The sequence below is a fragment of the Chelonoidis abingdonii genome, chromosome 9, assembly GCF_003597395.2.
Source record: "Chelonoidis abingdonii isolate Lonesome George chromosome 9, CheloAbing_2.0, whole genome shotgun sequence".
NCBI lineage: Eukaryota > Metazoa > Chordata > Testudines > Testudinidae > Chelonoidis > Chelonoidis abingdonii.
In genome coordinates, this window is record NC_133777.1 from 5,952,343 (window position 1) to 5,968,519 (window position 16,177).

General features: G+C 48.5%; 1 protein-coding gene across 2 annotated transcripts in view; it reads left to right on the plus strand.

Moving 5' to 3' along the window:
* Window positions 1-11,255, plus strand: part of CACNA1H (calcium voltage-gated channel subunit alpha1 H) — a 203,668-nt gene extending 192,413 nt beyond the window's left edge. For both annotated transcript variants that reach the window (XM_032762698.2, XM_075069148.1), the window contains 3 exons: window positions 1,166-1,352; window positions 6,618-6,796; window positions 8,413-11,255. In XM_032762698.2, coding sequence (XP_032618589.1) covers window positions 1,166-1,352; window positions 6,618-6,796; window positions 8,413-9,600 — 1,554 coding nt within the window. In that variant the 3' untranslated portion in view covers window positions 9,601-11,255. The remainder of the gene's footprint in view (window positions 1-1,165; window positions 1,353-6,617; window positions 6,797-8,412) is intronic.
* Window positions 11,256-16,177: the final 4,922 nt, after the last annotated feature.

Genomic DNA, 16,177 nt, shown 5'->3' on the forward strand with positions numbered 1-16,177 from the left:
AGGAGAAAAATTCATGAGCTGGGGATATGGAAAATACAGATTTAACCACATCCTCGATGACATGTGGACAATTCAACTTAGAGACTTGAGCCCAGACTTTTCTAGCACGACTGAGGGAAACCCTACAGCCAGGAAGTAAAATGAATTAATTTAACATACATAACTGGAAAAATGTTTTCAGTCAACCACTTGGAGGCTGACGTTAAAGGAAAAGCGATGTCATTAGTTGTATTTTAAATAACTAAAAAAATGGTGAGGGAACGTGTCTAGTAGTTAAAACAGAGTCAGAACTCCCACCTCCGACACTGACTCACTGTATGACCCTGGGCAAGTCACATAAACTTGTCTCAGTTCGTCCCTCTGGGAGAGGCATAACAATTAGGTAAGTAAAGAAATGTAAGTCCCTTGGATAAAAGTTGCTAAATAAGGACAGAGTACAAGTGGTGTTATATAAATACATATTTGCAATCTCAAGCCATGATCCTGCAATGTGTAGCAGAGTCACTGGGGATCAGCATGGGCTGTAGGATACACATCACATAAGACTGAGGTCTTAGTGTATCTATAGGAGGTGGGCTATGTGTATTTATATGCATGATAAGTTAATTACCAGAGCCTTGTCACTGCTTGTCAGCATGGGTTTGAGTGTCTCTGAGTGGGACCAGCCATTTTACCCATCTCTCATCAGGCTGGACCCGGAGCTGGGGTGTAGGTTAAGATGTAGGTAATGCTTATCACTGTGGGAATTCCTAGGAATTGCAGGACACTTTCTGAGTTATTACTAAATTAACCACACAATAAAAGATTAGAACTTGTCCACTTGGAAAGCCTCTTTCTTGTGCATTCCCATGGTGATCTGTGTTTCCTGTGATGTCAGATGCGTGTCAAGGTGGTGGCTTCCTGGCTGATTGTTAATTGTTGTTTTGTTATATTTCAGACACATTTTGAGTGATTTACTTATCAGTAAAGCCAGTGCTGAGTAAAGCCTCTTTCCCGTCCCACTGGAGCTTTCTTTTACCCAGGGGCACCGGAGATATCAAGCGAGTGTGCCTAGGCTTTTAAGCCTCAGTGTTGTTTCCAAGGATGGCTAACAAAATGTTGCTCACTGCAGCCTCACGGCCAAGGTGCAGAATAACCCAGTTTTCCTTCTCTTGCTAATTTGCAGGAAGGCGCTGCCTGCATGAGAGCAAAGAGAGCGCCTCAGAACTTCCTAACGGTTCGCAAGATCTCAGTGTCCCGGATGCACTCCTTGCCCAACGACAGCTACATGTTCCGCCCTGTGATGCCAGCCAAGGCCCCGTTCCCTCTCCATGAGGTGGAGATGGAGACCTATCCCTGCAAATCACAAAGAGGTACCACGGGGAGGGGATGCATTCGCTGTGCTCCTTGCTCTTACTCATATTGTATTTGCTACGAATTGGGAGGGTGTCAGGCAAACTATGCAAGGAAGCAGAATCAGTTCATGTGGTGGTGTGATAGGAAGCTGAATAATGCAATCAGTACAGAATAAATCCTTTTTAACGTCATTTCCTACTAAATTTAATTTATTTTATGCTACGTCTAGAATTTTCAGGGTGCTGTAGGATTTTGTATTTAAAATGCATAACTGCCTTGTTGAAGTTATCTGGAGAAAGCTGGAAGTTTGCATGTCTAGATAGGGGACCAATGGGCACCAGAGAGGTTGCAGGGTGCAGGTTGTGTGTCATGGAATAGCATATTGTCTGTATGTTTCTTCTAATATGATCAGCAGTGAAATAGTTAACAAAGGTGCCGTTTGTATTGCCATTATCAGTTTTCAGAGTCAACACAGTATTGAGATGAATGAGGCAGTTCCTACCTCTCAGACCTATACTTCCAGACTGTCTGTTGACTCGGGAAGGTGGCACTCCACTAGATTACATTTAGGTCACGTTAGGAAGCTTTTTGTTATAAACAGGGCTGGCTCCAGGCACCAACCAGGCAAGCTCCTGCTTGGGGCAGCAGATTCCAAGGGGCGGCATTCCCACAGGTGGTTTTTTTTCCCCCTTCGCTGCTCCGGACCGCCCTGCAGGTTTGTCCCCCCCGTTCGCCGCGCCGGACCGCCCCACAGGTTTGTCCCCCACCCATCTTCACTGCTCCGGACCACCCCACAGGTTTGTCCCGCCCCCCATGCTGCCCTGCAGGTTTGTCCCCCCTCCCCTTCACCACTCTGGACCACCCTGCAGGTTTGTTCCCCCCCCTTTGCTGCCCAACAGCTTTCTCCCCCCCCCCATTCACTGCCCCACAGCTTTCTCCCCCCCTCCTTCACTGCTCCAGACCGCCGCGTAGGTTTGTCCCCCCCCACCACTTCGCCGCTCCGGCTGCCCCACAGCTTTGTCCCCGACCCCTTCGCCACTCCAGACTGCCCTGCAGGTTTGTTCCCACCCCCGTTCGTTGCTCCGGACCGCCTCGCAGGTTTGTTCCCCCCACCCCTTTGCCGCTGCAGAACACCCCGCAGGTTTGTTTCCCCTGCTTCACCACCCCACAGCTTTGCCCCCCCCTTTGCCGCTGCAGATCGCCTCGCAGGTTCCCCCCCCCCTTCGCCGCTCTGGAACACCCCGCAGGTTTGTCCCCTCCCCCTCACCGCTTCGGACCACCCCGCAGGTTTGTTTCCCCCCACTTCATCACCCTGCAGGTTTGTCCCCCCCCTTCGCCGCTCCGGACTGCCCCGCAGGTTTGTTCCCCTCCCTTCGCTGCCCTGCAGGTTTGTCCCCCCCCCTTCGCCGCTTCGGACCACCCCGCAGGTTTGTCCCCCCCCTTCACCACCCCACGGGTTTTTTCCCCCGCCCCTTCGCCACCCCACAGGTTTGTTCCCTCCCCCCTTCGCCGCTCTGGCCGCCCCGCAGGTTTGTTCTCTCCCCCACCCCTTCGCCGCCCCAGACTGCCCCGCAGGTGGTTTTCTTTTTGTTTTTTTGTTTTTTGTTTATTTGTTTGTTTTTGTGCTTGGGGCAGCAAAAGAGACAGAGTCGGCCCTGGTTATAAAGGCTAAAAACCATTCCCCCGCCCCCCCCCGGAAAAACTGAGATTCCGTAGCACGGCTCTATGATGAGAAGTTGTTTGTGTGGTAGATTCTGTGGAATCAGAAGCTACACAGAAGTTCTGACAACACATTGAGACGACCACATCCAAATATTTTTGCCCTCAGATTCCATTTTCTCCCCAGTTATTCCTTGTCCTGCAGCTTGGTTTAAAAATGGGAGTGAGAAAGAACATCTATCTCCCCAAAAACATGTGCATCTTGAATTAGTGCTTTTTGGCTCCCAAGAACTGATCCAGACCGGCTTCCTCTGATGCAACAGTATTTTAATGCAAGAACGACATGGACAGATGGGTGGTGGGATTACCTGGTGGGGCTGGCCAGGACTAGCCGATCTGTTCTGATTTCTCCAGGTAAAGTAACTCTCCGTTTGTTAAAAAGCTCTGGATACAGCTCAATGTTCCCTGCTCAGTATTTATGGTTGTTCCACCTGCCCTGGAAAGGGAAGTGCAAGAGCTTTGCTAAGCAAAGTGAGTGGTTGTTGGATTTCGCTGCCGACTGACTGGGGCTGACTCGGCAATCTCTGACGCTGATGTGAACGAGGAAGAATTCCACTGGTGTCAGTGAAAAACTGGCGTGAGGGGAGAATCTGGTCCACTATTTTGTAACCTTTCCCAGCTGGATTCCTCAGCAAATCACAAGAAATATCCCTACGCCTCACAGAGGGACTATTTTCCCTCCTGCAGTGACTGAATCCTACCAGTGTCCCTTCATGCTGTGCTGATCAGCCTACTGGGGGCGTACATTGGGATTAGTGTTTGTTTCATGCATTTTCGTGGTCTTAGGAAGCCAGTTATCAGATCAGAATCAGCGAGAATTGCTATTCGTCTAGTGGTTTGGTTACCAGACGGGGAAAATGCCATGAAGTGGCCAGATCATGTGTTCTTTTGGCCCCATAAATGGCTTCCTGACTCATTAAAAAAGCAAATGAAAAACACACAGATGCTGAGCGATTTTGGTTTTATTCAACTCTCCAGAATACCGCAATTTAGGGCTTTCTTGGCCTCTCCTCTAGGAGAGCGAGTTGGGAAAATTTCCGTCAGTCCAAGAAAAGATGGTGGGGGAGGGGGAATGTTGTGAAAATGTTCACTGGGTTTTTTGGTTTTCCCACCAGCTTCAAAAGCTCCGCCATAACGCTTGCCTAAGAAAGGAAGGATTGGTAATAGGGCGTCGGCCATCTCATTGGAAAGGTGTTAGTGGCCAAGGTGTATCCCAAGTGGGTATTTATGGTCCCTATCCAAGAAGACTAGATTAGCAAGTGCAAACCAAAATTGAAGGGTATTGGCAAAGTTTTGTGGGATCCCGGGACGGTCTAGTCAGAGGGGCTATGGGTCAGGACTTTCTTGCAGTTACAGAGCTGTGGAGGAGCGAAGGACTGTCATGGGAACGCCTGCCACATTCCAGAGCTGAGGAACGCAAACAGAGCTATGCCTGGTTCTTTCAGTCCCTCTGATGATGAATAAAATTCATTAAAATATTCTGTGCATATTCTGGGAAAAGGTCCAACCCCCCACAAACAAAAGTGTCCAAAAAGCCTTTTTTTTCTCAATGCAATCAGCTAGCCGAGAGGCAACTGCAGACTGTCTAAATGGGTCTTGTCACAGGTCCAAGTTCACTGACCTCTGGGTAAGATCCCCTAGTGTGATGGATACTGTGTTTGTATGTGGAACAGTGATGTAAAAACAGACATTGGCGCGTGCGCTAATGAGGAACAGTAAATCCTGCTGCCAAAAAGCAGGCAATTCTTAAAACAAACGGGGAAACTCTGGTAAAGCAGCAGAAGTTGGGAGGAGAAGGTTGCTTTGCAGAATGAGCTGGGGAAGCAGGAACTGTGAATGGGAAACTAATGACTCGAGGTTGATACCTGAGATTAGGGGGTTGCTTTTCGGAGGGAGTAGGTGCAGACAGAGAGAATATCTGCACATTCATCAAGGGCTACGGAGCCAGGGCTCAGCAGTCTCTGTGCTGTTGATATCATAGAGTTTTAGTCCAGAAGGGACTACCTGTCAGATCATCTAGTTCAGGGATAGCCAACCTGAGCCTGAGGTGGAGCCAGAATTTACCAATGTACATTGCCCAAGAGCCACAGTAATACGTCAGCAGCCCCCCATCAGCTTCCCCCACCACCACTTCCAGCACCTCCCACCCACCGGCAGCCCCACCGATCAATGCCTCCCCCTCCCCTCCCCACACCTCCTGATCAGCTGTTCGGTGGTGTGCAGGAGGCTTTGGCTGGGGCGGGGCGGGGAGCGAGGGCATGGCAGGCTCAGGGGAGGGGGCGGGAAGGAGTGGGGTGGGGACAGGGCCTGTGGCAGAGCCAGGGATTGAGGAGTGAGCACCACCCGGCACATTGGAAAGTTGGCACCTGTAGTTCCAGCCCTGGAGTCAGTGCCTATACAAGGAGCTGCATATTAACTTCTGAAGAGCCGCACGTGGCTGAGCCACAGGTTGGCCACCCCGATCTAGTTTGACCTCCTGTATATAATAGGCCACTAAACATCACCAAGCCAACCACTGAATTAGACCAAAATATTACAGCCCTCAGGAGACTAAACTATTGTGTGTCACAGGCGGAGAACAGGACGGACCGATGCCTGAATCCCCTGCAACGGTAGCAAATTGGTTAAGTGTGACCAGGATCAGCCGAGCAGGATCTTCTGCATCAGTAACCATAGCAATAGATCATGTTTTGAGCTTATGTAACTGTTAGCTGAGGATCTCAAAGCTCTTCACTTACATTGGGTCTAAAGCCAATGGCGAAACTCTCATTGACTTCGCTAGGCACTGGATGGGACCATGATTAAGCCCCCCTCTGGGCATTTAAGTGGTGGTGTCTCCAGTTTACAGATGGTTAAGGTGCTGTAAGCAAGTCGTTGGCAGCCCAAGGAATAGAGCCCAAGTGCCCTGTCTTACAGTATCCTGATCGAACCCCTAGTCTCCATCTGATCCAAATTCTGAAACTAGGTCGCTTCCCTGTTCAGATCCAGCCCACAGTCACATGGGGAGGTTGCAAGTACGGAGCTTCAGACCCACTTTCCCTCTCCCTCCCAGATAAGCCCCTAGCACATGAAGTGAAGAGAAGTCTCTGCTAACAGCTTAGGGCCTAGGACACCCCAACTGAGCAGTATGCAATAGAGGGCAGGCCCACACATGAGACAGTTATCATTGGAAAAACCATATGCATTTAGACTGGGGTCCTGGTCCGTCACTAGGGCTTCTACACGCTACAGTCATACAAGTAATAAACAGTAATCACAAGCTTTTCACAGGCCCACCTAGGAGACGTGTTTATCCAGCTGTGTTCTACAATTGCACTGCACAAGTAGGGTTATCTAGTGGTTAGAGCAGAGTGGGAGTCAGGACCCCGAGGCTCTACTCCGACTCTGCCCGTGAGATATTGTGTGGCTTGATTTGGCTTGTCACTGAATCAACTTGTGTTTCCTTACCCCACATCTGTGTGCTTTGAAATCCTTGGAGCCTGGTTCTGCAGCGAACACTCTCACAAACGCACGTTACAACTCTTGTCTGGCAGCCGTGGCTAGTGTTCTCTCTCCTTCTGTAGGGTCTGTCACCTCCATCCGTTCCCAGCCCGTGGAAACATGCTCCTCTCTGAGAGTCCCAAGGGAGTCACTTCAGGTGACTGCTGTATCTTCTCACCGTGACAGCTGTGACGCATGGAAGATCTGTCATCCACAGTCCACGTCGCGATCTCCCAGCCTCAACAGGCTGCTGTGTAGACAGGTAGGAGGCGATGAACTCTCCTCTCCCATCAGACTTTTTCTGTCCTCCCTCCTCTTCATCATATCTCTAGCTCTCTCTTCTTTTGAGTGACAGCATTGTAAAACAAGAACAAATGGAGTTTTCCAAAGGCTGCAAGCAGACCAGGATAGGACAGAGTAGCTATTTGAGCACAATATAATCCTGGCAACATTTCCTATCAGTTTGGATGTCTTAATGATTTTGTATTTTTCAAGTCAATTTCCAGTCTTGGTGCCCTGAGCATGTCAGATTCAGTACACACAGACAGATTCCAACTTCAGATTGGCCATGTCGGAGAGGCTGGGATGAATGGGCATTTGAGGAACATGCTTCCACGTTGTCCAAAGCTTCTGTTAACCCCCTATTAGTCAAAATAATTGCGGAGGTTGTTTGCTGGGCCATCTCCGGGCCTCAGGTGCACACTGATAGTTCTAGCCAAAGTCACGTACCTATGGTCCGCACTCTGAGAACAGAGCTTGCAGTGACTGATTTAGAGCAGAATGTTTCTAATTCAGGTGCCGTATGGTTAAATATACTTGGGCGACATAAAGTCATTCAGCTGGTTTTCCGTTTTGCATGCAAGAGGCCTAATGGGCTCACTCTGACAATGATTGGGATTGTATTAGTCAAAGCTGTTGATGTTTTACTCGAGGCATTGCCTTTCAGTATTTGCTAATGGTGGTGCCATAAAAGACTACTGACTCTGTAGAAGAACATAAGAACGGCCACACTGGGTCAAACCAATGATCCAGCTAGCCCAGTATCCTGTCTTCCAACAGTGACCAGTGCCAGGTGCTTCAGAGCAAATGAACAGAACAGGGCAATTGTCGAGAGAACCATCTCCTGTTCTCCAGTCCCAGCTTCTGGCAGTTGGAAGTTTAGGGACACTCAGAGAATGGGGTTGCATCCCTCACCATCTTGGCTATAGCCACTGATGGACCTATCCTCCATGAACTTATCTAATTCTTTTTTGAACCTAGTTAGACTTTTGGCCTTCACAACATCCCCTGGCAACGAGTTCCACGGGTTGACTGTGTGTTGTGTGAAGAAGTAATATTACCCATGTTAGAACAGAGACCGATGTTCCATCTGGTTTGGTACCTTAGCTCTGACAGTGGCCAAGCACAAATGCTTCAAACCCAAGCTGTGTAACTTGCATAATGTACCAAATAGTGCAATATTGTCCTCTGAAGAGAAATTCCTTCCTGACCCCCAGCTGACTCTGGTGCCTGTAGCATGAGAGTTGATAGCGTGTATTGGTACAGGACTTTATGCTGATTTACAGATAAAACAAGAAGGCCTAGAAGGCCTGGGAAGATCAGAGGCCTGCACATATAGGCAAGGCTGGAATATACCTGAGATATGACCTACCCACCATGGGTCTGTCTGTTAGCCCAGTTGTTACCACCTTATACCAAATGATCCTCCACTAATGATAATTAGTCAGTGTGGCAGCTGCAGCGATGTTACCAGTTCTGAAACTCACTGGGCATAGGTTGATTCTGTCACATGCCACGTCCACGGCTAAAAGCGTGTCCTGTTAGTGCCCCTGAGAGACCTTTGTGCTCTTGTCCCATCTGTCTCTGCTTGCATTGCAGGAGGCCATTAGAACAGATTCCTTGGATGGGCAGAATACAGATTCCAAGGACAGTCTGCAAGCTGAATCCAGCGAGAGCCTGCAGGCAAAGAAGCAGTCCCAGAGCAGCTTAGGTCCAGGTTTGCTCCATCTGAGCCCACTCTCCCAGCCGGGCACTCCCCCACATTCCCCGACGTCATCCTCACACCATCGACGCTCGAGCGTTCGTACCCGCAAGCACACTTACAGCCAGCACAGTATTCCGAGCAGGCCTTCCAGTCAAAACAGCAACCCAGCCAGCCCCGAGAACTCTCTGTTTGAATCCTCAGACCTGGCTGACGAAGAAGTCAGCCACATAAACAGCTCGGTGAAAGATTGGCAAGAGCAGCCAGAAATCAGGACCCGCTCGGTCTCTCCTTTCATCTCCCCAGCTTCATCTCTAGTCCCCCTCAAGAACTGCAGCACAGCCAGCCTGGCCGGGAGCAACGGCAGAGACAGAGACTTCAAGAAGTTTTACAGTGTTGATACTAAAGGGTTCCTGGACAAGCCCAACTGGGCAGACAACCAAAGAAGGCACTCCATCGAGATCTGCCCTTCCATTGACAATGAAGATGGTAGCTTGGAACAGCCTGCAGAAGGGAAACAAAGGTCTCCTGTTCACGTTCAGTCTGAGTCGGAGTATATCCACGGGGCTCGGAGGAAGAAGAAGATGAGCCCACCTTGCATTTCTATAGATCCTCCTATGGAGGATGAAAGTGTGGCTTCACGTACCAAAGCCTCTGAGAACAGCATGCTGAGGAGAAGGACCCCGTCTTGCGAATCCACCGCGTACAGGGACTCCTTGGACCTGGTCGACAATCAGCCCGGGGAGCAGGCCTCTAAAGCAGAACGGTGGGTCCAGCCCACGTGTCGAGGGGAGCACCTGACAATCCCAAACTTCTCCTTCGAGCAGTCTGACCCCAGCTCCTCGAGCAGCCTCTCGGATCTCCTTTCGGACAGCGGCCAGGGCACACCCTCCAGCGTGGTGTCCAGGGACTCCCGGCCAGACATCGCAGCACTAGAACTGAAAAAGCTGGATCACTTAAAAACTCAGTGCAACAACCCTGAGAAAAACAAAGAGCTTCTAGGCATTACTAAGAGCCCCATAAGGCGGCACGGACTGGTCCCTATGACTGTTGCAACAGATGAAGACATAGACGAACCAGTATAGCTTTGTAGGGGCGGGAAAGGGAAGTCTCAAGGGCTGACACCGATGTGGTTTTGAAACAGCACCCCTGTGCGGAAGGGACTGCAAAGCCACATGTTCGTGGCTGATTTTTCCCCCCCAGTCACTTGTTCCTAAGCGCTGTTGGGGATGGGTTTGCAAAAAATAATACGGAAATGACACAAGGTGCAGGGCGGGGGAGGGGGATATGTAAACGTGTTTCTTTTCTAAAGGGAAGATGGAGTTGCTTTTTTTTTTTTCCCAGGTGGCCTCAATCACATTGATTTGGGTTCGGGCTGTGTTCGTTTGTTTTGTTTTTGTTTTTGTTTTTTAAATGTTCTCGACTTTTAAACCGGCACCATTTATTGTGCGGAGACGCCGCAGTATGCAGACGTGCCCAGGAGATGGGAGCTGTACATTGTCTGTCTACCGGCAGTGATATAAATAGAAATGATGTATTTGTGAGATACAAAAGCTACAAAAACCCCACAAAAAAATACCCACAAAAAACTCTCTCTTCATAATGCACATATTTTTATAGGGAAGCGATACTGTTTTTTGCATTACGTCCGACTCCCCAAACAGGAGGTGTTTTCTTGGGTTTTATGTGGAAGTAATTATTAAGGCTGGTTTTTTCCCCAAATGTTTCTCTTCTTTCTTTGCTTTCATTCTTCTTTTCTCTCCTTCCTCTTTTCTCCCTCCACAATCATCCTGCTGGCTTCTATTCACAGCTGATGCTTTTTTGAAGTCTCTCTTTCCATTTATTTTACTTTGGTACTTTAGAGGATGTCCTCTCTAAAGAAAAAAAATAACCAAATCACTACTGAATTGTAGCCAGTGCAATAATAAGTTATTCATTCTTGTCTGTACAAACTGTCCTTTTTTACTTTTAATTTTATTTTTTTTGCTTTTACTGAATTCAGGTTAAATGTTGCAATAATCTGAACTAATGTGCACAAGCAAAGCTTCTGGAGTTTAAAAAAGAAAAGAGAAAAAAAAGAAATTTACAGAGAGATAAAGGAAAAAAGAAAACAAATAAATAGTAAATTATTTAAGAAATGTATTTTGTTTACTGCAGTCAAAGTAAATTATTGATACAGTATGTAAAGATTTTAAGAGTTGTCTTAGATGATGTTCTTTGTAAGCATTTAAGATAATGATTTGTTTTCTTCATAGCGTGATGCCTTTGAAAAGAAGGTGAGATCAGTAATTGTATCATTTGCATCTTTGTGTTCCTTGTCCCTACACACACACACACAGAGCCACACAAGCCCACTAGCACTCTCAATCCATGTGGAAAGGCCTCTTTTCACTAGCAGCATAGGATCAACATGAAGCCACTAGCAGAATTAAAGTCATTTATTAACACCCCCAACCTGTATTTTTATTTTTCCTTTTTTAATCTTCTTTCCTCCCCCACTCTCCATCCCAACCCCCTTTCTCCATGCGACGGCTCCGCCAATGGAAAGCTGCTGCTGCTGCTTAATGAAACAATAAACCAGACAAACACCACGCTAGGGTGCAGGGTAAAATCAAGCGCCAGGCGGCCGCGACGGTGACAGCAGCAGCAAAATAATAATTCTCTCTCTTTTTTTTTTCCGTTCCATGCCGCCTCATATTTATGCATTCACGTATATCTTCTGTTATTTATGCATTCATTACTCAGAAAAAAATGTATCTTGTTTCACATATATTAAACTGTATAAACTGGACGCGTGGCTTGACTTTCTGCTACACGGTCAGAATTAGCTGTTCTGCCAAATCCGGACATGTGCCAGTCCTGCAGCCCTCACTCCAGTGAGTAGTCCTGTTGACCTCCTTATCAATGAGGATTGTGGGACAGTGGTGGCTGAAGACACAGCTGCCCCCCTGCTTGTGTCCACATCCCCATCACGCCGGTTCCCAAATTTTTGCCAGCACAACCCCATTTGGATGACGTATTTCCTGGGGACCCCAGACTGCATGAAGAATGCCGTTTGGAAGAACAAAATGGCATCCTTGTCTAGTGACCTCGCATGCACCCTACGTGCCAGGTCACGCTGTGCGACGCAAAATGGCGTCCTCCTTGTCTAGTGACCTCGCATGCACCCTACGTGCATGGTCACGCTGTGCGATGCAAAATGGCGTCCTCCTTGTCTAGTGACCTCGCATGTCTAGTGAGGTCACAGGGCGCGAAGCAAAATGGCATCCTCCAGACAGGAGGGATCGCCGCCATCCCATCTGCTGATGGCACGACCCCATTTGGGGTTACGACCCACAATTTGGGAACCATTGCTCTATAATAGGAGTGTCTTTCCCAGCATCCCTTTCAGTTTGCAGCTCCAAGCAGCTGCGGCTCAAAAGGGCCCATTTTGCCAGTGGCAGCTGCCTCCATCCAGAACCTGTCACATTTCCTTTTTCTTATGGTTGAGAAGATGGCATGTTTGCACAGGACTGCTAACTAGGGTCTACTCATGTGAGTAAGGTTTGCAGGACCTGGTTCCAAATTGCCTTTCCCCCAGCTATCACTGGCATCAAGTATTCTTAAACCAGTTCCAAGCTGCACTCATCTATAGCAATGCTGAACCAATGCGCAAATCCCTTAGCTAGCGGGAGGAGCCTTTCCATATGTTCCGGCACCTCCGTGCCATCATTACACGTAGGCTGCCTCCGAGCACCTGTGTTGTGTAATTAAAAAGCAGTTAGGATTAGTGTAAATAATGATCCCAGCTCAGCGGGATGGCGAGGACTTCCAAAAATGCACCATAAAAGTAATTATTAATAGCACTTTGGGGACAGTGACACACTCCCTTGATTGCAAATTAACCAACAGACTGGAAAAGCAAAAGCTCTCTGTTCTGAAATGAATTCAGCTTTAAGGCAAATGCCACGTCCTGGTATATCCCATTTTTTCCCCTCCAAGCAGCTGTGCGTTACAGCATTTGGCTGTAATGATTGGGCTTCATTGTAAAAGACAATATTCCCCCTCTGACGCTCCCCCTAAAAACAAATGCGAGGAAAGAATATCCCCCCCTTGTGTTGTCTGTGGATTTGTAATTACAGCTCTGCATCATTAGAAGACTAAGAGGTTTGCTCGTCAAACAAGGCAAATGGATCAATTCCTCACACTGCTCGTGTTCTGGCATGACAGCTGACACCTGAGCTCCGCAGGGCCAGATTCGGCCACGGTGCTGCAGTCGCTACTGCTGAGACCAACCCGTGTGTGACGGGCCGGAGGGGAAACGGGGGGATGTGGAGGGAGGAAGAGAAAAGGAGGAGGACTGGGAGGGCGACTAATGGATAGGAAAGTGGGATCTGGGGGGAACTGACAGATTTGGATTCCGGGGGTAGCTATTGGGAGTTCAAAAGGGCCCATTCACATATTGCTGTGAAGTTTCCTCAGGTGACTTACCTCATCAGTTTAGATGGGGCCAGGCTGGAGCCCTGAAAAGCAACAGGAGCTGAGGAGGGGGAGCCAGTCTAGCTGCCTCTATAGGGGCTGCTGCTCCATCAGAGGGTATGTCTACATGGCAGTCACGGAGCAGTGAAGCTGTGGCAGTGCAGACTAGCCGCCTGAGTAATTACCCAGGGTCTGGTGCAGGCTGCTCTGAAGCCCGGCTGCTGCAGCTTCACGGGGCTGGTACCCGAGCTGGCTGGATTAAAGCTAGCTCTGGCAAGGCTACACCAGCTGCAATCACATCCCATGATGGCAGTGTAGACAGACCCACCGAAGGCAAGGTGGAAACAGGAGCCCATCAGCGGAGCTGGAGCTGCCAACCGCTGTGGCGGGAGATCAACCTCTCCAGGCAAGAAGGGAGAGTCAGCCAGGAGTTACAGACAAGGGAAGAGACAGAGACGGGGTGGGGGAGAGAGCAGGTGTGTGGGAGGGGAGACCTGGGGTGCTCGTTTCAGATTCTAGCCATAATGTGCAGCGACGCTGATCCCAAACCCCAGGCCCAGGGCAGACCCCCACATGAAGGCATCAGTGCCGTGGTGCAGGTGTGACACCGTGTCTGCCTGACTCACTGAAGTTGCAGAATCAGATAACTAACCTCAAATGCAGCCCTTTGCTCAGACCCAGATTCCCCCTTGACAGGTCCTGGTCCTGAAAATCCACCCGTAGAGCTGCAGCACAGCAGGGCAAGCAGCTCAGGGGCAGGGTTAGGGTCCACCAGGAGGAGGGCTGATGTGTGTACCATGTAGAATGGCTTTCTGGCAGTGAGCTCCACAGCCCCACAGTGTCCCATCTGTGGGGTCTCTGCTGTATGCTGAACTAGAGTTTGCATGTGTCTGTTGGAAAAGTGGCCTTTTAATACACTGACTGCTTTTACCTGCCCTGTTCCTTATTTATCATCTGCCCTGGGGCACTCTCTCCTTTGTCTTGTTAATGAGTTGATTCCATTACTGAGTAATTCACAAGGAACAGGTGGTACATTGACCCAAAGGCTATCACAGCAGTGCATGGCAAGTGTGTTCCTAGGACAGGGGGGCATGTGTTTCTTTTCCCCCCCTACAACTTCTGTGCTGGGCTGAAGGAGCTTAAACCAGGGCAGTAGTTATCAGCTGTGGCTGAGGTGTTCACTGTTATTTTATAAATTATTATAAATAATTGTGATTTTCTTATTGTTCACATTGCGATCATGCCTGTACAAACGCAGAACAAAAAGACAGTCCTTGCCCTGTGTTCAGGACTCGCTCAGGGATACTGTTAGCAGTGGCCAAAAGCTAAGTTGGAAATGCTTACTGCTGGGTATTGACAATGCCCCCATCCCTTAAAACTCGCTACACTCGTTCCTAGGTAGGTGATGCTGGGGTCATTATACCTAAGTTAAAGCCAGGGAAACTGAGGCAGGTAAGCCCTATGTTTTCAAAAGTGTCCACTCATTTTCGGTGCCTCCATTTTGGGGAGTCCAGCTTGAGACACTGAGGGCCTGATGCTTCACAGGTTGCTGTTCTGATTGACTTCATGGGGAGCTGTGGGCTTTCCACAGAGCTGAAAGTCTGACCCTGATTGTACCAAGTTTGGGGCTCCCAGTGTTAATGGGCACTTACGGAAAGATACAAGCCTCAGTCACTTGCCCAGGGCCACCCTGCATCAATGGCAGAGTGAGGACTAATATCCATGAATCCCATCTCCCACCTCTCTGCTCTGTCCCCTAAGCCACGCTCTACGAAATGGAGAGAGCAGCTTGGTGTGTTTGAAATTGCAGTTCCTCCTTTTAGTGAGTTTGGCTTGACTGCAATGCTGTTAATAAATGCTGAGGGCTTTGAAGCAGATGTAGGAAGCTGTAAGCACCAACCTGACAAGTGGCTCATGTTACAGTGTCACTCGATAGACGTGAACAAACACTTGTGAACGTGTTATGACTACAAGAAGAAAGAAGGTAAAAACACCGGGAACGGAACAGGAGCAAGGTGTTTGGAAATGGACTGAGATCGTCTGAAATCGAGATGGCGAAAAGGCCTACAAACCTTCCTTTTGCCCTACGCCTTTCCCAAAACATTTTTCCCATGACTAACGATGAACAATGTATGGTAACCAGCTAGAACAACACTGGAGGAAAGAGAAAATGAAGTCACAGGAGATAACAAAGCAGCTTAATGATGTGGAGGCATGACCGATGCATCTGAAACTGGTATAGGACAGATTCGGGGAGAAATGGTAAAGGTCAGTGATAGCCTTTATCTTGGCTAACTCACAACTTGTGGAGCAGAGGCATTTCTTTAGGATCACCCAGGTTTTGTTGGTAACTTCTTCTTACAAGAGTTTTATCGCTGGGTTATAAAAGTCAATTCAAAGCAGGAACTTCTGGCATTATAAGGTCTTGGCCCAGAAAGGAAAATGTTGTTAGGTTTTTTTAGGAAAAAAAAAAGAAGTAAATAAATAAAAATAAGTCTTGCCATTTAACCACCAAGCTGTAAGAACGTGAAGCAAAATGGGTTTCTAAGGCCATGCCTGTACATACAGAGGGGCTGTTGCCACGCGTGTGATGAAGACACCATATGTACTGAGGTGAGAGAACTTTCCCGTCAGCATAAAAAAACCCACCTCCACAAGCGGCAGAAGCTATGTCGGTAGGCGAAGCTCTCCCACCGACATACTGCTGTGCACATGGCCACTCATGTTGGTGAAACTCATGTCGCTCGAGGGGTGGTTTAGTCGCACACCTTAGCGACGTAAGTTATGCTGATATAGGCTATGGGATAGACAGAGCCTAAAAGTTCACTTTCCAATCCCACTTGTATAACTTTTCAATGGTTTTTATGAGTGTGTTTAAGCTGAAACCCTTGTGACCGATGAAGATTCACTGGCCAGTCTAGCTGAGTTCTCAAAAGCAAAACCAAGAATGAAACGCTCTGAATTCATTAACTGATCAGACCATCCACTGTCGCCAGTCCAGTAAGGACTGTTAAGGGCTAGTTATGGGGCCAACGTTGTGCTGATCCTTACCAGGTTGATCAACATGAATATACGAGTCCTGAATGTGGATTTATTACATTTGCTTATTCAAACTGCTGATTTGTTACATTTGGAAAGCAAACCGGGTGGGGTCTTTTCTTTGGGTCTTGTGCAGATGTGACTGAGAGTCGGGTTATGCTACAT